The sequence below is a fragment of the Umbelopsis ramanniana genome, assembly GCF_025399195.1.
Source record: "Umbelopsis ramanniana AG unplaced genomic scaffold K450scaffold_8, whole genome shotgun sequence".
Lineage (NCBI taxonomy): Eukaryota > Fungi > Mucoromycota > Umbelopsidomycetes > Umbelopsidales > Umbelopsidaceae > Umbelopsis > Umbelopsis ramanniana.
In genome coordinates, this window is record NW_026252094.1 from 106,331 (window position 1) to 131,216 (window position 24,886).

The following is a 24,886-nucleotide window of genomic DNA, read 5'->3' on the forward strand; positions in this document are numbered from 1 at the left end:
TGAAGGATATGTGATGGACTCGAGGACGCACCATAGCTACGGGATATTCAGATCAAACTGTCAATATTTATTGAGATACGCGGAACGAGATATTGACAAAGCGGGTTGATGCCACATCTGACGAGCTTGCGTGCTGGTAGGCTTCGATGCTGGTCGGCTTCCCATTCAGCCTGTGGATGAGCGGAGTGAATTGCATCCGTCTGTTGGAGCCGAAAAAGTAGGGAAAAAAAAACTCTAATTCAGGTTCATTCAACTAGGACTCTCTCCATGTCAATCAAAATCATTGACTATGCTGCCGTAAAGGAAGTCGAGAATTCACCTGACAAGGTAGATATGAAGATGAATGAAACATTGGAATCGACGAAAATGTCACTGATCATTAGTCATATAAGAACACATTCTTAATTGATGTTCGAGACGCTGAGGAATTTCAGGCTGGCCATATTCCAACGTCATTGAATATCCCTCTTGTAAGTGTACCTTCTAGTTTGGCCATGCAGCGTTCTTTACATTGGCTCAATTTTCTTATCTGTACGGATAATTAGAAGGAATTTCGGGAAACAATGTCACTCTCAAACGATGAATGGGTATCAGTCTATGGAAAGGAGAAACCGCTTTTGAGTGATCGATTGGTCATTTATTGTAGAAGTGGAAGACGATCCAATCTTGCTAGTCTGGAGGCAATTGAATTGCAATACAGCTGGTAAGTTTTGGCTGTGAATGTGTGAGTGAATATGGCCAACTATCTAACACACAATACAAATATTTCGTAACGATTTGATAGGGTAGAAAATTACGCTGGCAGCTGGATCGAGTATTCTTCATTTTTGGCAGCCTGAAACTACGGTCGGTGGTCAGAAGGGTGCGGTGCGTTCTTATTGGTTCCGCTAGCTAAAACACGCCACGACGTTGGCTTTAAGCGCGACAATAAGCGTGTTTTCGAAGGGTATTCAACATGAAGATTAAAAATATGATGTCTAGAGATAAAAGTGCGCGCATGCTCGTTGTAAAATCATGGTGTTTGTATGTAGAATGGTTAACAAATCTTACTTTGAAAAAGCGGCATCCTTCAACATGACCTAAAATGGTAGTAGCAGAGACTACTCCTAAATTTTTTATAAACTTTGCGCAAAACTGGCAGCTCGCACTTTTCGACTTTTTTCCCTCTACTCCACTTATTTCTCCCAATGGCTCCACCAAAAGCAACAAAGGTTTCCTCATCCACCAAGAAGGCCGATCACCCCTCGGTAAGTAGTAACATGTCTTCATCTTGCCATCAGTAGACTTTTGCCTAACATGCTGGCTTTCATGCATCGCCTCCTTACCGTGCTTAGTATGAGGATATGATTCAAGGTGAGTAAAAGGGATAATGGGTTTTTTAGTGGTGGGTACCGCGTGTTTTCATCACTGACTAACGTGATACGTACTTGTTAGCTGCCATTGTCGCTCTCAAGGATCGCAAGGGTAGCTCCAGACCTGCTATCAAGAAGTATATCTTGGCAAACTACAAGATCACCCCTGGTTCTCATTTCGATACACAAATTGCTGCCGGTATTAAGCGCGGGTAAGTGTGCCGACCGAGTGTTCAAGTGAAATAGTCTGTGTCTCATTCAAGTTTGTTGCCGTTGCATAGTGCCGATAAGGGCGTTTTCACTCTTCCCAAGGGTAAGTTTTTTGCTTGACATCATCCATGTGACCAATGCGGAAAAAGGATTGAAGCTAACTGTATTACATCTCTAGGACCCAGTGGAAGTGTCAAGCTTGGCAAGCCTGAGAAGAAGGCTACTGCTGTTAAGAAGGAGGACAAGTCTGGTGAGAAGAAGGTCACCAAGGTCACCAAGGCTAAGGTAGCCAAGGTAAGAAATCAGCACAACTTTGTAAATGGAGAGACTCGCCCAATTGATTCTAACCCGCGTCTTACTACCCTTACTAGAAGGCTGCCCCCAAGAAGACTACCACTGCCAAGAAGGCTGCTGCCCCCAAGAAGGCCGCTGCTCCTAAGGCTAAGGCTGTCAAGAAGGAAGTTACCACTCCTAAGGTAAGATGTTTGTCTTCATATTGTCTACGAGAATGTGAGCTGAATGGAATAGTATATTGATCTGTCATTGGTTGGTTACAGGCTGCTCCCAAGAAGACCGCAACGAAAAAGACTGCTACCACCAAGGCTAAGGCTCCCGCTAAGAAGGCTGCACCAAAGACTTCATCTGCACGCAAGTCTACCACTGCTAAGGCTGGCTTGAAGGCACCTACCAAGAAGAAGGCTGCTACTACCAAGAAGGCTGCTGCCCCCAAGAAGGCTGCTGCTAAGAAGGCCTCTGCTTCTAAGAAGGCCACTGCCTCCGCATAAGCCTACAGATAAGGCGACATTCATATCCTCCTCTGTACAGCTCTTTCTCGTTTGATAATGTTTCTGTTCCTTCTCTCTCTGTGATTACTTGGATATACACCTCCCTATATTCCTATATTTTTATTTCGTTGTCTTTTTCTTATTTTGTCTCATCGTCAGTACCCAAAATCATTCAATGATTGTCTCAAAGAAAATTATCTTGCATTTGTCAAAATCGTACTGTGGGTTATATTGTGTTTGTGCAGTGAGAGGTGGTTTAAAAGGGAAAGCCTGGTTTCTTATGATGAACAGTAACCCACTTGAGCTCAGTGAAAGCTTCATATGAGTACTTTCCGTTTTCTCGGCCCATACCGCTACTCTTGATTCCTCCAAACGCGGCATCGGTTGGATCGTCCAATAAAGGGCCGTTTCCAATGTGGACCATACCTGTGTCCAAGCGGTTGGTGATATAGAAAGCCTTCTCCACGTCATTTGTTAATACTCCTCCGGACAGACCGTATTCGGAATCATTAGCAATGTCAATAGCCTCATCTATGGTGTCAAAGCCCATGATCGGCAATAGAGGCCCAAAGGTCTCATCTTTGAAAAGCTTCATGTCTCTAGTGACCCCCGTCAGAATGGTCGGAGGGTAAAACAGTCCATTGGAGTGTTCTCCGCCACACAGAACATTGGCACCTAATCGCTTAGCGTCCTCAACGTGGTCCTTCACCATATCCAGTTGTCTTTGAGACATCATAGGGCCGAGGTCTACGCTGTGATCGGATGGGTCACCCATCTTTAGACTTTGAACCTTTTTCAACAATTTCTCGGTGAACCGATCGACGATAGACGATTGCACTAGAATCCGTTCTGATGACCTGGAGAGATAGTCAAGCTGTGAATAGAGCAATTACACAAACTACAAAGGCATTGAAATTACTTACATGCATATTTGGCCTTGGTGGAACAACCCTGAAAAAGCTGTAACGTTCACAGCGAAGTCTATATCAATGTCCTCTAAAATGATGAGTGCATCTTTGCCTCCAAGCTCCAATACACATCGCTTGAGAAGACCACCGGCTTGCGCAGCAATCTTCTTTCCCGTGGCTGTAGAGCCAGTAAAAGTGACGGCCTTCGTCAGTGGATGTGCAATCAAAGCTCGTCCTACATCACTATGACCAGTGGTCAAATTCAGCACTCCAGGAGGAAGGTCTGCTGCAGCAAACATTTCCACTAGTTTCATCACACTCAGCGAGGAATCCTCTGATGGCTTGAGAACCACTGTATTTCCTGCAATCAAAGCACTTTTACACAAGTATCAGTTCACACTTTTCGAAGCTGGACTTTAAGGCGCAAGAGGAATTCTTAATACATACTTTGCAACCTTCTTGACGGTGAGAATCAAGGGAACGTTCCATGGCGAGATACAAGCAATGACGCCAAGCGGACGTCTAGTGGTATAGCTCTGTAACCAGCCGCGTGTTTGTTAATTGCATGTAACACACCGTTATCGTAGCTGCTAAAATAAACATACCAAGGTGCCATCGTCTGAAGGAAACACTTCACCGTTGCCGAACCGGAAGTCAGCACTAGCTGCTTTTAGAAACTTGACTGTATAGTCCAGTTCAAACATAGCCTAAACGTGAAATATCAATATATGACGCTTTGTAATCCAATTTCGAACACCAAGCTACCTTTGAAAACGAGGATCCTGTCTCAGCAATCAACAACTCCACAACTTCTGTTTGGTGATCTTCAAATTGCTTTGCGGTGTTGAGTAGATACTGAGCTCTTTCTACTCCAGGCAGTTGTCCCCATGCACCGAGCGCTTTATGCGCTGCTTGCACCGCGTCCTCTAATTGCTGAGGTGATGTTTCGGGAACCAGACCGAGGACCTTTTCGTTGACCGGGTTTCGCGATGGGAAGTTGGGAAGTTTTTCTGCGAGAATCCAAGAGCCATCGATGAATAAGCCAGGGTTGATAGCAACCATTGTTTGAGAAAGGGAAAGGAGATGGTGCAGAGCAAAAATTCCGATCAGTCTGACTTTTTGATCATGTCTATTTCTGTGACTGGTGGTAACACTTCTTCTTGTTCGTGGGAAATGAGATAATGAGCATTAAACGAAACTGGCATGCATAAAAGAACTACAACATCTCGACCGAGCTTATCAATTTAGTTCATAATTGTTCTATCATAATCAGGAGGCATATGAAACTGCAATGATCACCCTATAAAGCGCGACGAAACACCAGATCATGACGTTAAAAGGTTATGCTTGAAGACCAATTGGACCTTGAATAGCACTTGAATAGCATGAGAATGCATATCAACTAGTCATTTCATATACCTTTATTTGCATCAAGCGGCAGAGAATATAACCACACAAGGCGAGGAACAGCGGTAATACTGCATAAGTGGAATGCTAGTTGATTGCAATGAAAACAATCGGCCAACGTTACTTCCTTGTTTGTTATCATGACAAAAGTGGCGGGCAAAGATCAGCAACAGGTTGATGAGTGTGGTCGATCCCTGAAGGCCAGTGTGACTGTCGTGGCTTTTTCAGTGCAAAATTGCGCTGTTGCTTTGGGATTTTTGTATTGATTCCCTTTGACAAGCAGACATAACCATGGGCTTATTAGAGAAACCTAAGCAACAACAGAAACTCCAGGAGTTTCAAGCCATTATTTTGGCAGGTTACGGCAGTAGCAACAGGTAAACACTGGGCCCTTGTTTCGGCTGGCTGGAATCACACCCGATTGACACAAAATGTATCAGATTGTATCCCATTACCGAAGACGACAACATTCCCAAAGCACTTTTGCCCGTGGCAAATAAGCCTTTGATATCCTATACCCTTGATTGGCTTGAGAAAGCAGGAATCACAGGTCGGTTTCTACTGTAATGAACGGGACACACACTGAGAAATTGTTTCGTGACTGACCCCCTTCTAGACGCATTCGTATTGACCCAGTCTATGGGTAATGCACAGCAAAAAATTGCTGGTTACCTGGCTAGAGGATATCAGGGAAATGTTCATTGCAATCTCATTGGTGTGGATGAAGATTTCGGCACAGCAGACGCCATTCGAAGCATCAGCGACAGAATCACTGTAAGGAGAAAGCTTTCGAATCTGTATTGCTTGGTCTTATTCGCTTACCCTCAACTCAACTTTAGACTGATTTCATTGTCCTTCCGTGCGATCTTCATTGTGAAATGATTCCGCGCGAGTTTTTGGATCATCACCGCATCAACAACCCAACTATGACCGGCCTTTTTTATGAACCACCGAAGGGAGAAAAGGGCTCTGGAAAGGAAGACGGTATGCAAAAAGCACCATCTAATGTGTATTCGACTAGTATACTCATCATGTTGTAGAGCTGGCGCAGTATATCGGTATAGACACGGCTGAATCAAGACTTGTCCATATTGCGGATTGTGACTCATCGGAGGACGGAGACTTGTCGCTGCGCATGTCGCTGCTGTGGAGGTCAGTGGTTGGACAAATGATGTCTGCTTGCAGTAACTGGTATACTAAAACGCTCGTGTCATTTAGATTTCCTCGCGTCAAATTCCATGTCAACTTGTTAGATGCTCACGTATACATCTTCCAGCATTGGGTGTTGGACCTTATCAAGGCAAAGGAAAAAATATCGAGCATAAGACAGGATCTTGTTCCTTTGATTGTAAAGTGCCAATACCAGCGCAAACTTGTAGAAAACGAGGATATGGGTAAATGTAAGTGCTCATGCTGTGTTGTCATATCTATGACTGGTGAAGTAACCTTTGTTCCCGACAGATGCTGCCCTAGAAGACCCTTTAGATACAGCTCTTTCACTATCAACTGTGTACGATGAATTTGACGAAAACCTTTTGAACGAACACGATCCTTACCGATCCAACTTCAAGAGCAATATCAAGGTCAACACCGTTATCTACCGTGATGGCTATTGCGGCCGTGCCAACACCATTGCCAAATACAGCGAGATGAACAGATTGGTATGTGTGGAGGTTTAGGATAGAGAGGTTAAAAGCGTTTCTAACTTTAAATTGATACGATACTATAGGCCAGCAAGCAAGGATTGTCAATCAGACGAGTAGCCGAGACGGCAGAAGTAACTCAAAAGTCTCAAATTGGTAACGATTCCTTGGTTGGCGAGTACACTAAGATTGCAGAGAAGTCATCGGTCAAGCGATCAATTATTGGAGCTCACTGCGTTATTGGAAAGAATGTCAAGATAGCAAACTCTATCATCATGGATCACGTTGTCTTGGAAGACTTGTATGTATTCTATCCTCGAATTTTCAACATGTGCTCATGACCAAGTTACTGACAGTAGTTACATTACAGTGTCAAACTGGATGGGTGTATTGTATGTAATAACGCCAAGGTATTGGAAGGCTCTTCTTTAACTAAATGCGAGGTTGCTGGAGGTTATATTGTTGAACGAAAGAGTAAGTAGCGGTTGATTTTGATGAATTGGAAGGGATCTATCACTCACTCTTTTTCGTCTGTTACAGCTGAGGAGAATGGACAGAAGTTGGTCGGATTCCGAGAGGCGATATAATTGCTCATAGACATATTGTAAGATATTCGAATATTAATAAAAGACAAAGCATTCCAAAGCGAACAGAAAAAATGGTGACTGCCTGGCGGACTGTTGCATACTTTGCTCGGTCTCCTCAAGCTGTGCAACTTGAAACTGGTCGTGAGCAGCAGCTATGAATGACAGAGACGACGGCTCGTGTGTGTATGGATTAAGGCAGCAGGTACGATTTCGAAACATGTCACGGACGGTCCAATCAACAGCTGTTTGACATGCAGGATTCCAGGCACGATGTCTAGCTGGCGTTCACAATGAGTCAGATTCTAGTCAATTCCTGGTCGGCACCACCGGCCCTAAGAAGGACAATCACTTGCATCTCCTAGACTTTGATGACTCGACCTTCACCTTGCAATCTTCCCTGTATGGACATCCACAGGAAATATGGGATATAGCGACGTGCCCATTCAATGAACATCACTTTTTCACAACCTATAGTAATGACGGTAAATGACAGTTGCTATGGCTACTCAGGTCTTGTTTGACGGCGACGTTGATGTAAGTTTTATAGATGGATCTCTTGGTTCTTCGTTGTGGCAAAAGGACCCCGCAGATCACCAGGAGCAAACCATGTCTTCCAGATCGGACACATCCAAAGATCTCAAGTTGCTGACCACCATACCCACTACTGGCATGCACAAGTAAGAGAGTGATTTAACATGACGTACGATTGGATAGTATCTGATGGGGAATATGATAGGGTTCTCTGGGCTCCTTGTGGCGAGAAGAGCCGTATAGCCACGGTGTCAGATACGTCCATTGCTGTTTATGCTCTGGATGCAGGAAACCATAACGTTGAGGTAAAGTCACCTGCCATGGGCATAATGTGTTGTGCAATTGAAATTCACCGATATTGTTACAGAATATTACAACATGGGAAATTGAGAATGGGAAGGAAGCGTCGCCTTGGAGTGTGCACAATGCAATTTGGAGTAGTCATAACGATGAGCTGATTGCAACATACGGTTCGACCGTCGCTGGATGGGATGTTCGTTCAAACAAGGCCACATTCGAGAGACAACGGGCACATGCGTCTAATATTCGTTCTGTCGACTACAATCGTAACAAACCACATCACATTGTAACGGGAGGAGACGACGCTGCGATGCGCATATGGGACACGCGAAACCTCACGTCACCGCTAATGGAGGTCGTGAACCACACTCACTGGTATGTCGTCTGATGAGCTTCACTGTACATGACCAATCTTTCTCACAATACACGATCTTTTGTTAGGATTCGCTCGGTTGCATATAATATGGTGCATGATCAGTTGATTCTGTCGTCCGGCTCTGATACCTTGGTCAATTTACAAAGCGCCGTGTCCGTTTCTTCTGCATCCTACATGGGGAAAACTCTGGACTCAGATGACGACGAAAGTGATTCAAGTATGGATGAACCGAGAGAGTAAGTAGCAAGATACGTTTATCTATTGTTCAGTGAGACAACGACCTCCCTTTGACTGATGAATTGTTCTTTAGACTTCCTACCGATGGATTAATCAAGACGTACGATCAGCATGAGGATAGCGTTTATTCAGTTGCCTGGAGCCACTCGGATATATGGGTGTTTGCCTCTCTATCTTATGATGGACGTGTCGTTGTCAACCGTGTACCAACATCAGAAAAGTTCAAAATCTTGGGCATTTAATGCAGAAGCGCTTTGTGGTCATTCCTTTACATTTCGATTCTCCCTTTGTTGCAGTTCTATGTATATTCCTGTAATTATGATGCATACCCAATCGATCCACCCGAGGTTTTCCATCACGCTCTACTTGTTCCTTGAACGCCAAGTCGTCTTAAAAGCACATTAGAAAGTTGGTTTTCATAGATGCGTTTAAAACTGATAAACCTGCTCAAGTGCCTCCCTCCCCCCTTTCTTCTACTTTTTGTAGATCTGCAGTAGGCTCATCCATTATGGTGCGTGGATGCATATAGAATGATTGGAAACGATTCAATAGGAGATGTAGCAGCACTTCAATGTAGAAGCACCTTGCTTGAATAATGTACATTAAGTTTCCAAGCTGTACCGATAGGAAGGACGGTCTCCTGCTCATCCCTCACTGAGGATACTGACTTCAAACACACTTACAATCTAACAAGGTGAAAGCATGATAAAATAGATTGATTTATTCATCGAACGCGGCTGAAACTTCAGTGGCGCGCAGCGTCTCCTGTTCCTTCTTATTCTTTTGCTCATCTGTAGCATGTTAATATGAGTACAGGAATGAAAACCTAGCAATGACAGCCAGATCAAAAGACAATTACCTCTTGCGGACTTCAAGACATCTTTTTCCGCTTGTCGCTGTTCTTTCGATCGAGGAGCTCGTACTCCAAGAGCACCATGGACCAACCTTCTTGCCACCATATCAGTTGTTGGTGGTCGACGAGGAAGCTGGCCTTGAGAGGTAGCTACATGGTAATAAAAATGATGTAAGAAACGTTTCCAGCATGTTTTCTCCTCTTGGTCGAAATACTTACATCTCAAAACATTTACGGATCCACTATAGGGACGGATTTTCGCTAATGGGTTACTCACATTATCTATGTAGGCTTTCTTCGCTGTTGGATGAAAAAAAAAAGGGTTAATATACGCCATGGTTCATCATGATCTTGTCCATTCTAAGCGGTTCTCCTCATGTTAACCTACCGGATGAGGGATGCTCGAAAATGATGAGCGCTCTGGTATCCTCCAACCACTTTATCCTGTAGCCTCCGCGCATATTCTCGTATTCACGGAAAATGTCGTGCAAATGATGAGTCTTGAAAGCCGGTGGAAAATCGTAACAATCTAAAACTGTGGTTGGTTCTTCGATGACGGGTGCTTCAGCTAGTAGGAGATTTTTTTTTAATTTTGCAAGAGAAATGGCGTGCCACATGGTATCAATTGATATCGGCATACTTACCAGGTGGGGCAGCAAAGAGATCAATGTGGCTAGATAGCCTCTTCTTTCTAGCAGTCAATCTCGGTGAATCGTTTTCGTTAGTCTCATAATGATCGTATTCCTTCAATAAATCTTCCCACTCTTCTCGCTGTCCTTCGTCGGCCTCGTCATAGGGACCACCCGTCGATAGACCGGCCATTGCATTGCCAAGCTTGTCCATATCGCCAACGGATCCTCGGTGATCGGCTTGGAGTATTCTTGAGCGTCGTTTGTCTTGTACACCATCAGCGTGCTTTGTTGTCGCTGCTATTGAGTGATCGCTTACGGGCATGGATCTATGTTTGTTGGCGCGAGAAGATCTCTTTGAGTCATCGGGAGCATAAGTTCTCAATTGAGTTGCATCGAAATCGCGGCCTTTGGGAGATTGCATCTCTGTTTCTTCATCAACAGATACTTCGGATGGCGCATGAAATTTACCGCGACCTCTTCTGACACTTGATCGGGATACTTCAGGCTGCGACTCTTGATCATCGCGATGGGTCGGGTCACCTGTAGTCTCTGCTCGTTTATGTACCGGAACGTACATTTTTTGTACAGAGGTACGGCGAGATTTATTCTGCTGTTGCGGTTGCTGGTCCATACAATAATAAGGAATGAGAAGGAGGTTATTGACTGGCAAGTCGCATGCAATGAGTGAAGATGGGGGTTTCAGAGAAAAAAGGATAGTCTCAGCAATCCGGTTTTATAACGTCCCAGTATTTTTCTCACAGACCTTTTTTTGAAAAGCACACAGAGAAACGATCTAACAGATTGGAAACTACACAATCTCAGTTACTGTACGAAATTCATCCTCTCATTCGTAATTTCTCATCACCATTATTCTCAACCATCCCCGCGTTCGCCTTTTCCTTCCATGCTATGTCTTGAACTGCCGCACATGCTACCAGCTAACCATGAGACTGCGTTTTTTCGCTAACGGGTGATTTCGACAACCCAGCCATCATCAATATTCCATCTTGTGGAAAGAAAACGTCATATCCATTGGGATCAGAAACTGCTAAGATGATATCATGATTTATTTTTTCATTGCTACGGCATCTATCTATGACTTGGAAGAAGCCAGTTCGGTATATCAGGGACGTAAAACAGACCAATGCACAACAAAGTTTGTCTTATGTCGTAGACACGCACGCAACTCACTTAACAGACAAGGACATTCAAACACGCACAAACACCAATTACACACTCGTACCTACCACGGTTTTCGTTCTCTACTTCTACTACCAGCCCACTATCTTTCTTTCCCTATCTTTTTTCCAGTGCAGCCGCACCAATCCATTGCCTCCCCTAAGTGAATGGTGCGGCTGATAGAGAACCGCCATTTTGTTGGGTCTCGCTCGCCCGACGGTAGTCTCGCTGGTAGGTGATGATGAAGGATAGGCGAAGTAGTAGGAAAAGGAAAAAGAAAGAGTTCTCAAAAAGAGAAACGAAATAAACCGTAGGCACTTCCCCGCGCAAAAATTACTTTGATCTGGTTGTTAGGGTATGATCTCAGCCGCAAGACAACGTAAAACGTCGAATTGAAGCACCCCTAGTGCCTGGTTTATAGAAGTTCGGTGAAAGAAAAATTGGCTGTACCTGGATGTGCTTGGAGACATCGAGCCATGACGAAGAATAATAATAATAGAGTAGAAAGAAGATGGAATGGGATAAGGGTAGGGTAGGGTAGGTGATACTTACGCATGGAAGATCTCTTCCATGGATTCCAAAGTTCTGTTGCGAGTTTCTGGGATAAAGAAGATGACCACCGTCATAACAGCACAGCATGCTCCGAAGAAGAAGTAAGATCCTGAAAGGCTGTAGTAGAACGGACATGTAAGAAAATGTGGGGGTCCATTCAAATGACTAGGGCATTCAAAACTTACGTGGAAGCCATGAACAACGGCATGCAATAGGTAACCAAGATGGAAAATGCCCAGTTAAGACCGTATGCCAAACCAAGACCCTTAGCACGGCAACGCATGTTGAAAATTTCAGCCCTGTGAAGTGATGGTGGTTAGTGCACATATCCAATACCACGGCATAAATGCAAATATTCACTTACGGATAAACGTAGGAAGCAACGCCCCAGGTAAGAGAGAAGGCGGCCATGAAGATGAAGATGAAAGCCATGATGGTGTTGCGAGCATTATCATTGGTCATGACAATATCACCCGTGGTATCATCGATGTATGCATAGGCTTGGAACATGGCACCAGTGATAAACATGCTGATGCCCATAACGACAGAACCGAGGATGAACAAGAACTTGCGACCCCATCTGTCGATGAATATCAAGCTCACAATGGTGGCAAACAGGGAGACAATACCAGTGCCACCGGAAGCAGCAATGGCGCTAGATACATCACTCAAACCGGCAGCAGCAAAGATGGAAGGTCCATAGTAGAGAATAGCATCAATACCGGTGAACGAAGTGGCAATGGCAATGAAGAAAGCAATGAAGGTTCTCTTGCGGTTGCCCTTGTAAAACAATTCCGAGTAAGTTCGTTGACCCATGGCCTTTTCAGCGTCTAATTCAGTCTTGATTTCATCGAACTCGGCGCGGACGGCAGGATCATCCATTGGAGCCTCTTGAAGTTCAGCAATAACGGCAAGACCTTCGTCCTCCCGGCCAGTATCGATAAGCCAGCGAGGAGAGAAAGGAAGGAACAAAACAGCGGTACCAAGAACGACACAGATAATGAGCTGAATCAACCATGGAGCTCTCCATCCCCAAGCGGTGGTCAAATAGCTGGTGCCGAAAGTAACAAAATATCCTACAACTTGACCAAAGGAACTCATTACAGTGAACAAACTGACAAGACGACCACGGATATCCGGGGGAGCAATTTCCGAATGGTACAAAGGAACAGCATTGGTCATCAAACCGTTGCCAAAGCCAGCAACCAATCGACCAGTGAGCAAAAGACCAAACTTGAAGCCAATGATTTCAAACAAGATGCCCAAAGAAAAGACGTAAGAACCAAGGATAATGGCTCGCTTACGGCCAATGATGTCTAATGGAACGATTTTTTGCTTAGCACATGGGAAGATAAAAAAAAAGTGGTTCAAAGGGCAAATTCTCCTTACCACAAATAGGACCTGAGGCAAATGCTCCCAGGGCAGCAGTCATCAACATGAAGGCTACTAACAATCCCTCCAAGTATACGAATTGATCGTCCGAGGCAAGCTCGGGGAATGAGGCTCGGAATGTAGGCATGTACAAGATTCCGGCCACAGCACCAGTATCATATCCACAAACAAACTGCAATAAAAAAAAAAAAAGATTAGCCCAGGGGTTCTCACTAAATAGCCTGATCATCCAATACGTACACCACCAACAGCAGCCAAGGTAGCAGCGATGTAGACAGACTTGCGCCATCCTTTGTTCTTAGAAGCGTCCAGGATAATGTCCGACGACTTGAGAGCTTCAGTTGATCCCGGCATATTCGTTTGGATAGAAGAGAGAGGGCGCTCGGATCGGAAGAAGTATTGTGAGCATTTTAAAACAAAAGAAAAAAAATCCTCAAGCAAACAGTCACCCGCAACCTCCGCCTGCAGCCCTCTACTTTCCTCTTTCTCTGGCACTTCTTTATGTATATGAAAGATAGTTGATCAGAAATTTGTGATGAATGGCATTATTTCACCATTTAGAAATGTCAATAGTAGCATTATATTGATACAGCAGCATAAGCTGAACATTCTTGAAGCCATTTTTTTATTTACATCATTGTGCGCTAGGGGTCACACAACAGCAAAAGCTTTTGATTCGCTCCGGAGATTGAGAACATCTTTTGATTTTACGAATGTTCCCGTATGGCGTGGAGAGGAAGTAGCAGGTGTTGCACGCTACAGCCAACAATATATTTCATGTTCAAACATATGATGTTCTCTGGTTGTCTATAATATGTTGAACACCTTTACTGTTGAGTATTCTCTGTTCGTCCCTGTAAAAAAAAATTCACAGCCGCTATATCCGATAGAGTCATATCCGCATACATTTTTGTGACTACGACCAGATCAGAACATGTATCAAGGACGGATGAAAGATCATATCAAGATGATTGTAACCAGCCGTCCATCTATTGAGGGCTCAAATGAAACACACTAATCCGCTCAAAAATTTTCTTTAATTAAGGCTAAGTGGTCATAATGTAATTCGTAGCAGCATAGCATAGTAGATATGGAGGTATCATATACCTACGTAGAAGTGAACTATTCGACTAAAGAGACAAAGCGTATTTACTCTACTTTCTCGGCAACAATGTTCATACCAATGGGGGTGATTTCACCGGAACGGACAGCATGTTCTTCGTCAACGATCATCTTCGTCAGAGCTGCTCTTCCTTCTTCAGTATCCTTCAAGCTATTGAGAGACATTGTGTGAGCGACTATTGGGTAACTCATAATAAAGAAAAAATTTAAAAAACTTACCCGCAGAAGACATAATGATGATAGATGAAAGGCAAGGTATCAGTCACACGAGTATTGGCATTACCAAAGACATTGACGATGCTTTCAATAAGCTCTTTCTTCTCTGGTAGGCCATGAGTAGCGTTATAGAAGATATTCCATCTCTCAGTTGCAGGCTTTTTGGGATCACAGAACTCTTTCAATCGCTGCAATTGTGCTTCAGGGCCGCCATGGCTGTGTCCATGGTCGTGTCCGTGTCCATGATCGTGTGCGTGTCCATGGTTGTGTGCGTGTCCATGGTCGTGTCCGTGACCATGATGTCCGTGTGCGTGTTCGTGGCCATGGTGTTCGTGACTGTGATGTCCTTGATGTTGTTGCTCTCGCGGATCAGGACCAAAATGACCAGAAGAGAGGGTCTCGACCGGGTCAATCACGTTGGCAGCCACCAAGGGATCAAAGTGATCAAAGTACCACTGTATAGTGTGTGTAGGTGGGTAGTCACGGATGAGTTCCTCAGCAACGATCAGGCCATTGTTCTTGAGTAACTTCCATGCATTTTTGGCAGCCTGTAGAAACAAAATCACGTATTTTCATTAGCAGAATGGAATACAACGCATTTTTCCAAGTCATCTACATACCTCATTGATTGGTAGACAGTGGTGGAAAGACTTGGTGAACACAATGACATCGTACGGCGCACTATCCGAATACTTGTTGAAGTCCGCTTGCTTGAACGTGACGGAGCCTTCAACGAGACCTTCAGACAACTCATTTGCTTTCTTGATAACATTCTCATTGGCGTCAATAGCAGTGATCTTGATCTTGGATCCATAATGTGCGCTTAGGATTCTTGAAAAGTGACCAGCGCTGTCATAAGATAAAAGTGTTTAGTAAATATGTGCGAGCGGGTACCTCCGCGGTTATGAAGAGTGACTACGCTCAACTTACCCGCAGCCAACCTCCAAGGCTCTCAATGGCTCTGAATGACCCTTTGCAAAAAAGTGAGCGTCCAAAATCCCGGACAGGTAGGTAAGAAAGGCTTGGTTTTCCAAAACGTGAACAGAAGACATGGTTGTTGTAGTAGTAGTAGATTCGTAAAGACCAGTGTTGGAATCTGTGAGACTTTAAATACTGTGTGGTAAGAGCTGGGTTTGGGTTTTAATTTACATTAAGCTTCAAGGCTCCTTTTTGCGAGAGGTCGAAAGCTCGGTGTGCTTTCCTCAGTTTAATTGAATCATCCTCGCTAGTTGAAGGTACACCATCCTGTGTCCTATGCGTTTCTCTCTAAAAATACGATGATCGTTTCAGTATCCCAGCAGTCTCTTCATAATCACTTAGAGTCTGTTGAGACTCAATGAATGACATTATTTGCCTTTGTTCGGCTACAATGTGACTGGAAATTTTTTGGGACCAAAAATTTCGCCCAAAAATTTCGACAAAATCTTTTTCAATGATTTGTGTTCGCTGCTTGTTACAAGTAGATCTATGAGCATATATGCACCTTAGCTTCTTTAAGATGCATATTAAAATAGTGTATCAACTTAATATACCTCAAATCGCCAGTGAATCGTAAGAATAGTTGATTTTTTGGCTGCGGCAAGAATCTGATAGTACCGACCTGAGAAATTTCTTACCGGATGGTCCGCCGAAAAAAAAAATGACAAATCGCACCGTCTTACATGAACCAATGGCAGCGCGCTGTTAACTCCAGCAGCGACAGCCAACACATCACGAATGCACGCCGAAGATTAACTCCAGCTCACATTGCAGTTGGAGTATTGCAAACTCCAACGAGGTCACAAGAGATTCGTCACATTGCCGTTGGAGCAATACAGACTCCACCGCGTTTAGAAGACTTTCGGAATGCGGAGGTGGTTTCCACACCAATACAGGGACGCCACGTTGTTGCCAGCAAAGTCGTAGAACAAGGTACATCGATCTTTTCAGAAGAGCCATTTGTTCATGAAATTGATGGAAAGTGGATTGGTAAACGATGTAGTTTTTGTCTCGGTGCAAACACGACTATCGCCTGCCGACAATGCTCCTTCCATCGATACTGCTCTACATCCTGCGAGTCAAGCAATTGGACCAGCGGGCTGCATTCCATGATTTGCAATTTGTACGGCATTTTCGACAGCGATATGATGCTTGTTCTCAAAGCATTCACGAAGAGCTCATTTGATCAACGAACAATGCCTTTTTGTTTCAGCCAGGGAGGGAAAGAAATACCCTGTCTTGTTTCCAACATCGATTATATGTCTGAAAGTGACATCAAGGCTTACACTGTTGGAGCTCAACTTTGCGCTGATCTGTTTTACTGGCCAAAGGAAAGCGTGCAGTTGCTGGTCAAAATTATGGCTCAGATCAGATGCAACCGATTCGCCATCAAAGCAACAGTAAGCACCAATACGGCAGGAGGAATGGTCGAGCATCAGGAAACAGCCGTGGGTAGTGCTGTTTATGCCCAAACGTCCATGTTCAACCACTCCTGTGCGCCAAATGCATATGTGACATTTGACGGTCCACGAATTACTGTACGATGTTCGGAGACGGTTCTTAAAGGGAAGGAGATCAATATATCATATGGGCCAGTAGCCACGCGACATTCCACCTTAGACCGCCAAAAAGAGCTTACTGAGAAATACTGCTTTCTGTGCAATTGCCATGCTTGTCTTCAAAGGTGAGTTGAATTGGTGGTAATGATAGACAAATCGGTGAATGCCGCTAACAGATGGATTTGCTGTAGCGAACAAGGGAAAGGTGAAGTATATCGGTGTCCTTCTGGAAATGACCACTGTAAAATATATCGATCAGACACATTGTGCCCTAGTTGCGGCCGGCCCATCGACTGGGCTACAATCGATTTGGTATGTACCAACTTCAATGAAGCAACGTACTTGAGGGTGATGAGACAACTAACGATACCATTGCAGACCGAAAAACAGGCGAAGAAGCTACGGGATACAGCTAGGACAGTTGATGATCTGCTCAAGGCACTCGACATCGAACGACAATTATACCCCAAAGACTCTTTACGCCTTGGATCAACGTATGATGAACTGGCAGCATTCTACGCACACCGCCAGGACTTTAATACTGCGGCAAAATACTGTACACTGTCCAATGCTATTGTGGTGCAAAACTACGGACAAGTGAGCATCGAGAGTGCCGACGAGCAGTTCAAATTGGTGACTCTATTGTTCAATGGGTAAGTTGTGTAGCAGGCCAATTGGGCAGAAAAAAAACCGAATGCGGTGATAATGAATGCTATTCTTTATCTATAGATATCAAAGCGAAGCAGCATACAAAGCTATAAAAAAATGCATGGAATTATTTCGGACGCTAGGACTAGATCAAGCACGCAAAGACGATATGAAGGAATTGCAGGAGATGATGAATGCTCTAGGTGTACATTAGCAACCGTGTTTTTATCTACTCATAGATTACCAATCCATCATTTTCACACTGATTAAAAAAACGAAAAAAGGTTTGGATGCCATCAAAGATATTTTGATATTCTATAGGTTTACTCGCACATGGAGAGAACTGTGCTTTATAACTCTTTACGATAGATGTAGGAGGATGATTTGAAACAATTGCTCGAGATACAATTAGAAGAAGTAGAAGTGTTGGATGAAGAGGTTAGCATAAAGTGGTAAGGAGGATATGTACAGATCAGAACCAAAGATTGTTGAGCTTTTTTTTTTTTTGAAAAAGAAAATGGGAGTTAAAAGAGAATTATGCTTGAAAAACAAAATGGGGATTTCTTGATAATCGCTTTACTCGTCTTCGTCTGACCAGACTTCCTCACCACGCTTGCGACGCTCCATACGGTCCTTCTTCTTCTTTCGGAGTTCCTTGGAGGTAAGCTTGACCTTTCTAACGGTCTTGACAGTGTTACCAGTAGCATCGACTTGGTCCTCTTCGTCCTTCTCGGCGACAGCAGTGGTACCGTTACCAGTGACCCAGTTGTGTCCGGAAGCCATAAGCTGACCGTTGTCGACCTTCCAGACTTCAGTGCAAAGTTCCTCAGAGAATTCACGGTTGTGAGTAACGATAACGACACCACCACCGTATTCCTTAATGGCGGAAGCGAGACCACCAAGAGAGTCACGATCAAGATAATTAGTAGGTTCGTCAAGAACCAACATGTGGGGCTTGTTCCACATAGCAGCACCAATGACGAGCTTGACCTTTTGACCACCAGAAAGACCACGGATACGAGAGTGAGTGGCGAATTCGGGTTCAAGACCAACTTCAGCCAAGTGCTTTTCGATTTCCTTGGCAGTCAAGGGACGGTTAAGACCGAGCTTGGCGGCTTCAGCAGCATCGCATTCAGCGATCTTCTTGGAGAAACCCATTTCCTCGAGCTTGTGACGGGGCATCCAGGTGTTCTCAACAGAGGACTTGCCAACCCAAGAAACTTCGTATTCGTAAGATTGCTTGAGCTTACGACGACCAACGAGCTCCTCAACGACACGCTTCTCACCATCGATGATGTGGACAGCGTTCATGGCCTTCTCTTCTTCTTCGTTGATTTGACGATCAACCTTGTCGAGTTCTTCACGATCTTCACCAGTAGCGTAACGCCATTGGATATACTGGTTAGGAGTGGAATCCAAGTGCTTTTCAATATGGTGGAAAGCGTGTTGAGCGACGTAGGCAATACGCAAGTTAGGATGCTTCCAGACGACACCGCTGTTGGCTTCCATCTCACCAGTCAAAAGCTTGATGAGAGTAGACTTTCCGGCACCGTTGGGACCAATGACGGCAACACGGGAAGAGAGAGAGCACTGCATGGTAATACCAGTCAATTGCTTGCGGTCAGTACCGGGGTACTGGAAGTCACAGTCCTTCATCTTCAAGATGGCACGTTCCTTGGTCTTGATACCCTCAAGGAAACCGGGTTCAGGGAAACGGAAAGCGAAAGCAGCATCCTGGAGAGAGTAGTAGGAAGCAGCCTCAGGGACCTTCTTGACGAATTCGGTCAAGTTACCTCTGTAACGCTTGAGCTTGTAGTTCTTTTCATAATGGATAATGTCGGTACAGCACTTGTCAAGGAAACCAGAGTCGTGGGAAACGATCATGGAGGTGACAGTCTTAAGACCGAGAAGGTAGTTCTCCAACCAGGCGACGTTGACAACATCCAAATGGTTAGTAGGTTCGTCAAGCAACAAGATATCAGCGTTCTTAAGCATAGCACGGGCAAGAGCGAGCTTCATCTTCCAACCACCGGAAAGAGCACCAATGGGCTTGCTGGAGATCATCTCATCAGAGAAACCATATTCCTTAAGAATCTTGGTGACGGTGACGGGATCCTTGGTCTCAACACCTTCGTCAGCAAGGACGAAGTCAACAATAGGAGTATCAGCTTCGGAACCATCAATATCGTGCTCGACATAGACAGTCTTAAGCTCAGACTTGGGAGGGAAACCTTCAACTTGTTCGTTGGCGATAGCACGCATAAGAGTGGACTTTCCGGAACCGTTGGCACCGCAAAGACCGTAACGTCTACCACGCTTGAGACGGAGGGAGGTACGGTTAAGCAAAATCTTGGCACCATAAGCAAGGGAGAACTCGCAGTTGCAAAGATCTTCACCCTCATCATCATCTTCTTCAACATCCTTCTCAGCAACAGCCTCCTCGCACTTGGCAAGGAAAGAGTCAGCAAGAATGGTGGCATCGTCCTGGGACAAGAAAGCGGCAGCATAAGGAGTGACGTTGACAACCCATTCGTTCTTTTGGAATTCTTGAACGTTGGTCATGGCAATGGCGAGCTTGCCAATGTAGTCAACCTCAACCTGGAAGAAAGCATCATATTCGGTAGGCAAAAGTTCCTTGAGACCGGCAACGATGGCATCAGCCTTCTGCTCAGGGGTCTTGGTCCATTCCTTGGGGGTACCAACACGTTGAAGGGTGGCAAGAGCCTTCTCAACAACGGAACGGCACTCAGGATCAGCAACGATCTCGTGAGTGTGCTCGAGACCGGGCAAAAGAAGAGGCAAGAAAGGAGCGGCGACATTGGGGTCATCGACAAGCTTGGACATGTTGTCAATAATCAAAGCAGACTTGCGCTTGATGGGAGTAGCACGCTCGTTCAAACCACGGGCCAAAAGGGGAACCATGATGGACAAGGTAGCAGAGTCGACTTCCTGGACGAAAGTGGTGGCACCGAGCAAGTGAATGGTCTCAGGGACGTTCTCAGGCTTGTTGATACAAGCAATGACAGCGGGAATGAAACGTTCAATATCCTTGTTGTCAGCGAGGGAGCAGACATTGCCCATGGTGGCAGTGGCAGCCTTCTTGACCTCAGCCTTGGTATCCCACATGCAGTCAGAGATGGAGGGAACAATCTGGGGAATGCAGGAGTGGACTTGCTTGGGAGCAACCTTAACGAGCTCATCAATGATGGTCAAGGTAAGGAACTTGGTGGGCCACTTCTTGGAGTTGGTAAGACCTTCCAAAATAGCAGGGATCATGGTAAGAACAGCGAAGGGAGAGACAGTCTTGATAAGATCCTTGGCAGCCTCAGCAGCATCGTTCTTGACAGCGACTTGCTTGTCAGCTTGGAGCTCAAGAAGTTGGGGAAGGAAGTTAAGCAAGAAAGGCTCAGCTTGACGGTCAACGCTCTTGTGGGTAAGAGCCTTGATCAAGGCAACACCAGCTTGACGAGCAGCAGGGGCCTTCTTGTTGTTCAAGTTAGCAGTGATGGCATCCAAGATACCATAAAGCTTAAGAGAAAGGACGCCGTGAGTGTTGATAAAGCTGGCCAACTCCTCGGCGGCAGAGTAACGGTCAGCATCGGCAGAAGCAGCAGTGAGCTTTTGGAGAAGCTCCTGAACCTGCTTGGACTCGACCTCGCCGGGGTTAGTGGAGATGGACAAGGCGGCCATCTTCTTGGTAGGGATTTCGGAAGCCTGAGTGTTGTTAGCGACGGCAGGCATGGCGAGGGAGGGAGTAGGAAAGGGGGGAAAAAGTAAAGAAGTACGTCCAGGGGACGAAAAAAAAAATTATATTTTAAAAATTTTTCGTTGCCGTTGCAACCAATCATATTGCATTATCTGATTAACTTGAGACGTCACAGCCTGGATCAATCGAAGCCGCTCTAAGCCAGTGACGTCAAATTTTGGTCTTTGAAAAACTTGTACTGGCTTACTTCCCTCCCCCCACACTGTCTCAGAAAAACAAGTACTTTGGGCCCGTAGCTTAAATGTCTGTGATATGCTTTCATGAAAGCCTTTCGGTTTGGGGGAAAACCCTATCATTACACCCAGCACACGGAACAAATACAGACGGTGATTGGGTGGCGGAAGTCATGTGTACCGTGTGTGAAGGAGAGCTTTCATGGGAGGGGGTCGGTTATCATAGAGAGAGCTTCAATCGCTATTGCTTACAAATCTATGTTGGTCCACTGTATGTGACAATCCAATTAGAGCTGTTTCGCCGAAACCCTCAAAGCAAAGCAAGTAATTTTAGTGACCGGTACACTCTCCAGATTGGTATGGTTCGGACGGGGTACGAGCCAATTAAACTGAACGCCCGTCGTCTCTATTAGCTACAGTACCAATCACAATGAATTGAAACAACCGTGAATACTGCGGTTCAGCTTAAGCAACCTATCAGCTCAAACAGCCATACCAGCTTAAACAGCCATAATAAACCCTCCTTCCTCAGCTTTAAAAAAATCATAGTCTTTGGAGCACTGAGTAATGGGATCACACGACTTCCCTAAACGAGACACACTTTTCCGATGTTTTGGCTTGGGTTTATTATTGAATGGTGATAATGAGTTGGTTGGGTGAGGTCGTTTTCTATATGCGTTGTAATTTTATCCTAAGCTCCATAAGCGACTGAGATCGGCAAACGAAATGGCAGCATGAGGGTTGCCGCAATTGGGAGCTTTGTCTTTTCGGTCCGGACGAGGCATGCTGTAGGTAGCTCTGTCAACGTTACTGTGGAATGCAGCAAGCTTACCATAGCCTTGTGGGCTGATAACACGATAGGTGGTGCTAGCTAGGAGCCAGTTTTCAATCACAGCACTGTTGATTCCAGCCACCTTCTCTTCCTCCGTTTCAATATGTGGTTCGGTAATATTAATATACTTGGCCACTTGATTGGGTTCAAGATGTTCAATGGGTAAGCCGGTGGTCAAGATTGTGGCGTCTTCGTTGCCTAAGTATTTAAGCTGCATAGCTGGATCGTCGTTCAAAGCCATCATTTCATCTCGGAGCTTGGACGAGTCGGTGATCAGGAAGTAGATCACTCGCTTGTGGTGAGGCTTGCGATAAGCTTCGGTGAGTTGATTAGCGCAGGTCAAGAAGTAGGAATAGCTGTCAACCGTAAGTTCATCATCCTGGGGGTTGACGATTTGGTTGTCTCCTGTTCTGATTTGAATGCCGACACTGAAGATGCTGTCAAGTTCTAATAAGTTCTTGTAGGCATCGATAAATCGTCGGGAGCCAATGGTAGGCTTGAATAGAAAGTCGGTTAAGCAACCAAAGGCATTTTCAGGCGTGAGACCCATTTTGTGCAAAATGTCGGGATAAATATCAGAAGATTCAAAAGTGTGAATGATATAACCTCGGTTGGATCGAACTTCAACCAACGAGCTTGGCCACAAGTCTGAAAGATTTTGAGTTCGGCCCTCGGGGAAGATTTTGGTTTCCATGGTAGCCCATTTAGCATTGAGCAAATCGACATGTTCATTGGTAAGGTATGCATCGTCGGGTGGGTTGGTGAATAGTTCTTCCATGGTATCCATATCATAGTGCCAGTTGATGTGAGGCTTTTCGAACAAAATATCCAATGAAAATGGATTTTCACCGTCCCAGTAAGCAAAATAGGCTTTATCGGTCATTAAGGCATGGAAGAAAGTAGAAATCATGCCTATCTCACCAAAAAGTAATTTAATGAGTATCCAGATCAATGGTCATCCTGGAAAATGATGGGCCACTTACCACTCATGCGATCAGCTAATCCTCCACAACCACGGTTACCATTGGTGGCCACTTGAATACACTTGTATACAATGTATTGAGGCTTGTCTTGCTCTCGCAACATGTCATAACTGTGCGTTTGCAAAGCCTCCAACTGTTCTAGGCGCTTCTTGTGAAGGGCGATATAACTATTCTGCCAGTTGCCACATTCTCCGTTGAGGTTGTACTTATAAGGGGGGTTAGCTGAGTTTAGTACACGCCATCCTTGGCAGTACTGGTCATAATCATCTTCAGGCACAGCAGATAGAATATCCAATATAGTGTAATGAGGGGAGGTAGGAGTGTAACTGCCATCTTCAGATTTTGGTAGAGCCAGTGATGAAGGTAGGGTACATTTGCCTTGGGTTGCTGGCATTTCATAGTCACCGGTGCCTGCTTCAACAGGTTTATCGGCATCACTTTTGTGGTCTGGTACTGAGTATGCAACATCGTTATCTTCAGCATATTGTATATCTGTATGGCCTGTATGGAGAAAATGGTTATTGACATTGTCTGCTCTGCCGTGACCATCTCTACAAATGGCATACCTGTATAGAACATGGATGAAAAAGCCAAGATGACAATGGCAGCCATGCTAAGGACGGTCAATGCCTTTGCACACTGGTATTTCAGAGCCATCCCGGTGAAGTCACCTCCTCGGCCCAGACGTTGGTAATCGGGAGCCATGGCGAGATGAGAAGAGAGATAACAGTCGCTGCTGGGATATTGATGGCTTGCTACCACCTTTTTTTTTTTTTAGATTTTTGCGGCCGCTATAATGATTGGGCATTTCCATAAACGGAATATCAAATGAAACCATAACAGCTTCGCTTAGGGCTCGCGCTCAATTGTTCGTAAAGCAATCAGCCACCCGCGATGATCGCATTGTTTACTGAATCCCGCATTTTCCCTTATCCTCTGTGCACTTCAGATTCCATTCTACTGAAGTTTTTTGGATGTAGGGTCACATAGCGCGCTAACATTGATTTAGCAATATGTCTATGACAACACTTTCAGGAGTTCAGTCTCCTATGCAGATCCTTTAATTTCCTTCTATCCATGGTAAACCCTGGTAAATGTATTTATTAATCCTAGCTGGTCACGTACGACTCCCAACTCAGGTCACCGAAAGTTAAGAATGTTGCCTGCAGCGTCACTGTTTACAGTTGATAAGCCCTCCCGAAAATGTGGGCAACAAACTTTATGTTCAAATCTGTGGGTTTATCGTATACTTCATTCTTACTAATATGGTCGTCGGCACTTCTCCAAGGTCAGTAACTAAGTGCCAGGCGCCACCGGTAGCAGTGACGTCTATATCCCTACCATCTTTGTCGCAATGGGCTCAACTTCTTCATAGTCGGCAGTCAGTTATTCATCCTTTTCTTCAGCCTCGAGATAGGTTAAGCCAAGGTTTTCATGCAGGTTTAAGAATTGGGTAATGATCATTAGAAGAATTTTCTGTTGGAATGGCTTTGCTGTGTCTCTGAATAACTCTGAGCCCTACTTGCTTGTGGAATCAACGAATGAAAATCCTCCTCTATATGGCAATTTTGACAAACCATGCAATTTCCTCCTGAATATCCCGGGAACTCTCACTTTCCTTTGAACGGACCAGACAGTCAGAACCTAAAATGACAACCCAAAAAT

At 44.9% G+C, this 24,886-nt stretch overlaps 11 protein-coding genes across 11 annotated transcripts; 5 read left to right on the forward strand and 6 right to left on the reverse strand.

The window, feature by feature from the left end:
* Positions 1-267: 267 nt before the first annotated feature.
* Positions 268-839, forward strand: K450DRAFT_196638 (uncharacterized protein; the record flags this gene model as incomplete). Its single annotated transcript, XM_051584529.1, has 4 exons — positions 268-327; positions 384-470; positions 546-703; positions 785-839. The coding sequence occupies 4 exons, from the start codon at positions 268-270 to the stop codon at positions 837-839; spliced, it is 360 nt and encodes a 119-aa protein (XP_051447635.1).
* K450DRAFT_226187 (uncharacterized protein) lies at positions 820-2,475 on the forward strand. Its single transcript, XM_051586513.1, has 8 exons — positions 820-1,247; positions 1,335-1,353; positions 1,435-1,564; positions 1,634-1,665; positions 1,741-1,791; positions 1,813-1,856; positions 1,934-1,969; positions 2,279-2,475. The coding sequence occupies exons 1-8, from the start codon at positions 1,188-1,190 to the stop codon at positions 2,345-2,347; spliced, it is 441 nt and encodes a 146-aa protein (XP_051447636.1). The 5' UTR covers positions 820-1,187; the 3' UTR covers positions 2,348-2,475.
* On the reverse strand, positions 2,456-4,338 carry K450DRAFT_226202 (uncharacterized protein). The gene is made up of 5 exons (XM_051586514.1): positions 4,021-4,338; positions 3,861-3,962; positions 3,703-3,791; positions 3,271-3,630; positions 2,456-3,204 (listed from the first exon to the last, which is right to left on the reverse strand). The coding sequence occupies exons 1-5, from the start codon at positions 4,315-4,317 to the stop codon at positions 2,604-2,606; spliced, it is 1,449 nt and encodes a 482-aa protein (XP_051447637.1). The 5' UTR covers positions 4,318-4,338; the 3' UTR covers positions 2,456-2,603.
* A 588-nt stretch (positions 4,339-4,926) lies between these two features.
* Positions 4,927-6,909, forward strand: K450DRAFT_226211 (uncharacterized protein). Its single transcript, XM_051586515.1, has 10 exons — positions 4,927-5,039; positions 5,103-5,212; positions 5,279-5,436; positions 5,502-5,646; positions 5,703-5,814; positions 5,881-6,056; positions 6,124-6,323; positions 6,392-6,606; positions 6,676-6,779; positions 6,846-6,909. Exons 1-10 carry the CDS (start codon positions 4,954-4,956, stop codon positions 6,890-6,892), a joined length of 1,353 nt encoding a protein of 450 aa, XP_051447638.1. The 5' UTR covers positions 4,927-4,953; the 3' UTR covers positions 6,893-6,909.
* Positions 6,910-7,046: 137 nt separating this feature from the next.
* K450DRAFT_268996 (uncharacterized protein) lies at positions 7,047-8,578 on the forward strand (the record flags this gene model as incomplete). The annotated part of the gene is made up of 7 exons (XM_051592904.1): positions 7,047-7,094; positions 7,158-7,374; positions 7,440-7,533; positions 7,629-7,728; positions 7,791-8,098; positions 8,165-8,335; positions 8,410-8,578. The coding sequence occupies 7 exons, from the start codon at positions 7,047-7,049 to the stop codon at positions 8,576-8,578; spliced, it is 1,107 nt and encodes a 368-aa protein (XP_051447639.1).
* Positions 8,579-9,021: 443 nt separating this feature from the next.
* K450DRAFT_226226 (uncharacterized protein) lies at positions 9,022-10,679 on the reverse strand. The gene is made up of 5 exons (XM_051586516.1): positions 9,834-10,679; positions 9,578-9,736; positions 9,409-9,489; positions 9,196-9,339; positions 9,022-9,127 (listed from the first exon to the last, which is right to left on the reverse strand). Exons 1-5 carry the CDS (start codon positions 10,450-10,452, stop codon positions 9,057-9,059), a joined length of 1,074 nt encoding a protein of 357 aa, XP_051447640.1. The 5' UTR covers positions 10,453-10,679; the 3' UTR covers positions 9,022-9,056.
* Positions 10,680-11,357: 678 nt separating this feature from the next.
* K450DRAFT_226232 (uncharacterized protein) lies at positions 11,358-13,522 on the reverse strand. The gene is made up of 5 exons (XM_051586517.1): positions 13,185-13,522; positions 12,942-13,116; positions 11,917-12,868; positions 11,738-11,851; positions 11,358-11,669 (listed from the first exon to the last, which is right to left on the reverse strand). The coding sequence occupies exons 1-5, from the start codon at positions 13,296-13,298 to the stop codon at positions 11,549-11,551; spliced, it is 1,476 nt and encodes a 491-aa protein (XP_051447641.1). The 5' UTR covers positions 13,299-13,522; the 3' UTR covers positions 11,358-11,548.
* Positions 13,523-14,391: 869 nt separating this feature from the next.
* Positions 14,392-15,377, reverse strand: K450DRAFT_226239 (uncharacterized protein). Its single transcript, XM_051586518.1, has 4 exons — positions 15,213-15,377; positions 14,903-15,131; positions 14,637-14,830; positions 14,392-14,595 (listed from the first exon to the last, which is right to left on the reverse strand). The coding sequence occupies exons 1-4, from the start codon at positions 15,332-15,334 to the stop codon at positions 14,484-14,486; spliced, it is 657 nt and encodes a 218-aa protein (XP_051447642.1). The 5' UTR covers positions 15,335-15,377; the 3' UTR covers positions 14,392-14,483.
* A 350-nt stretch (positions 15,378-15,727) lies between these two features.
* Positions 15,728-17,938, forward strand: K450DRAFT_226245 (uncharacterized protein). Its single transcript, XM_051586519.1, has 4 exons — positions 15,728-16,944; positions 17,011-17,131; positions 17,198-17,472; positions 17,549-17,938. The coding sequence occupies exons 1-4, from the start codon at positions 15,944-15,946 to the stop codon at positions 17,679-17,681; spliced, it is 1,530 nt and encodes a 509-aa protein (XP_051447643.1). The 5' UTR covers positions 15,728-15,943; the 3' UTR covers positions 17,682-17,938.
* K450DRAFT_226279 (uncharacterized protein) lies at positions 17,761-21,427 on the reverse strand. Its single transcript, XM_051586520.1, has one exon. It carries the CDS (start codon positions 21,206-21,208, stop codon positions 18,044-18,046), a length of 3,165 nt encoding a protein of 1,054 aa, XP_051447644.1. The 5' UTR covers positions 21,209-21,427; the 3' UTR covers positions 17,761-18,043.
* Positions 21,428-21,980: 553 nt separating this feature from the next.
* Positions 21,981-23,961, reverse strand: K450DRAFT_226283 (uncharacterized protein). The gene is made up of 3 exons (XM_051586521.1): positions 23,788-23,961; positions 23,222-23,722; positions 21,981-23,150 (listed from the first exon to the last, which is right to left on the reverse strand). The coding sequence occupies exons 1-3, from the start codon at positions 23,924-23,926 to the stop codon at positions 22,093-22,095; spliced, it is 1,698 nt and encodes a 565-aa protein (XP_051447645.1). The 5' UTR covers positions 23,927-23,961; the 3' UTR covers positions 21,981-22,092.
* Positions 23,962-24,886: the final 925 nt, after the last annotated feature.

Bases quoted from the DNA above. Each gene is read 5' to 3' on its own strand.
- K450DRAFT_226226 (XM_051586516.1), bottom strand. From the start codon at position 10,452: ATGGACCAGCAACCGCAACAGCAGAATAAATCTCGCCGTACCTCTGTA. The intron at 9,490-9,577 runs GTAGGTTAACAT...TTCATCCAACAG, and splicing joins TTTCGAGCATCCCTCATCCG to CGAAGAAAGCCTACATAGAT. The intron at 9,128-9,195 runs GTAATTGTCTTT...AACATGCTACAG, and splicing joins TGTCTTGAAGTCCGCAAGAG to ATGAGCAAAAGAATAAGAAG.
- K450DRAFT_226202 (XM_051586514.1), bottom strand. From the start codon at position 4,317: ATGGTTGCTATCAACCCTGGCTTATTCATCGATGGCTCTTGGATTCTC. The intron at 3,963-4,020 runs GTAGCTTGGTGT...TTTCACGTTTAG, and splicing joins CAGGATCCTCGTTTTCAAAG to GCTATGTTTGAACTGGACTA. The intron at 3,205-3,270 runs GTAAGTAATTTC...CTATCTCTCCAG, and splicing joins CACCAAGGCCAAATATGCAT to GTCATCAGAACGGATTCTAG.
- K450DRAFT_226279 (XM_051586520.1), bottom strand. From the start codon at position 21,208: ATGCCTGCCGTCGCTAACAACACTCAGGCTTCCGAAATCCCTACCAAG.
- K450DRAFT_226283 (XM_051586521.1), bottom strand. From the start codon at position 23,926: ATGGCTCCCGATTACCAACGTCTGGGCCGAGGAGGTGACTTCACCGGG. The intron at 23,723-23,787 runs GTATGCCATTTG...TTCTCCATACAG, and splicing joins TTCATCCATGTTCTATACAG to GCCATACAGATATACAATAT. The intron at 23,151-23,221 runs GTAAGTGGCCCA...TTGGTGAGATAG, and splicing joins ATTAGCTGATCGCATGAGTG to GCATGATTTCTACTTTCTTC.
- K450DRAFT_226245 (XM_051586519.1), top strand. From the start codon at position 15,944: ATGAACCAATGGCAGCGCGCTGTTAACTCCAGCAGCGACAGCCAACAC. The intron at 17,132-17,197 runs GTATGTACCAAC...ATACCATTGCAG, and splicing joins ACTGGGCTACAATCGATTTG to ACCGAAAAACAGGCGAAGAA. The intron at 17,473-17,548 runs GTAAGTTGTGTA...CTTTATCTATAG, and splicing joins GTGACTCTATTGTTCAATGG to ATATCAAAGCGAAGCAGCAT.
- K450DRAFT_226187 (XM_051586513.1), top strand. From the start codon at position 1,188: ATGGCTCCACCAAAAGCAACAAAGGTTTCCTCATCCACCAAGAAGGCC. The intron at 1,565-1,633 runs GTAAGTGTGCCG...GCCGTTGCATAG, and splicing joins GCTGCCGGTATTAAGCGCGG to TGCCGATAAGGGCGTTTTCA. The intron at 1,970-2,278 runs GCTGCTGCCCCC...ACTACCAAGAAG, and splicing joins AGACTACCACTGCCAAGAAG to GCTGCTGCCCCCAAGAAGGC.
- K450DRAFT_226232 (XM_051586517.1), bottom strand. From the start codon at position 13,298: ATGCCGGGATCAACTGAAGCTCTCAAGTCGTCGGACATTATCCTGGAC. The intron at 12,869-12,941 runs GTAAGGAGAATT...TCGTTCCATTAG, and splicing joins TGCCTCAGGTCCTATTTGTG to ACATCATTGGCCGTAAGCGA. The intron at 11,852-11,916 runs GTAAGTGAATAT...ATCACTTCACAG, and splicing joins GTTGCTTCCTACGTTTATCC to GGCTGAAATTTTCAACATGC.
- K450DRAFT_226211 (XM_051586515.1), top strand. From the start codon at position 4,954: ATGGGCTTATTAGAGAAACCTAAGCAACAACAGAAACTCCAGGAGTTT. The intron at 6,057-6,123 runs GTAAATGTAAGT...TGTTCCCGACAG, and splicing joins TGTAGAAAACGAGGATATGG to ATGCTGCCCTAGAAGACCCT. The intron at 6,780-6,845 runs GTAAGTAGCGGT...CGTCTGTTACAG, and splicing joins TTATATTGTTGAACGAAAGA to CTGAGGAGAATGGACAGAAG.
- K450DRAFT_226239 (XM_051586518.1), bottom strand. From the start codon at position 15,334: ATGTCTTCTGTTCACGTTTTGGAAAACCAAGCCTTTCTTACCTACCTG. The intron at 15,132-15,212 runs GTAAGTTGAGCG...ATCTTATGACAG, and splicing joins GCCTTGGAGGTTGGCTGCGG to CGCTGGTCACTTTTCAAGAA. The intron at 14,831-14,902 runs GTATGTAGATGA...TTGTTTCTACAG, and splicing joins ACTGTCTACCAATCAATGAG to GCTGCCAAAAATGCATGGAA.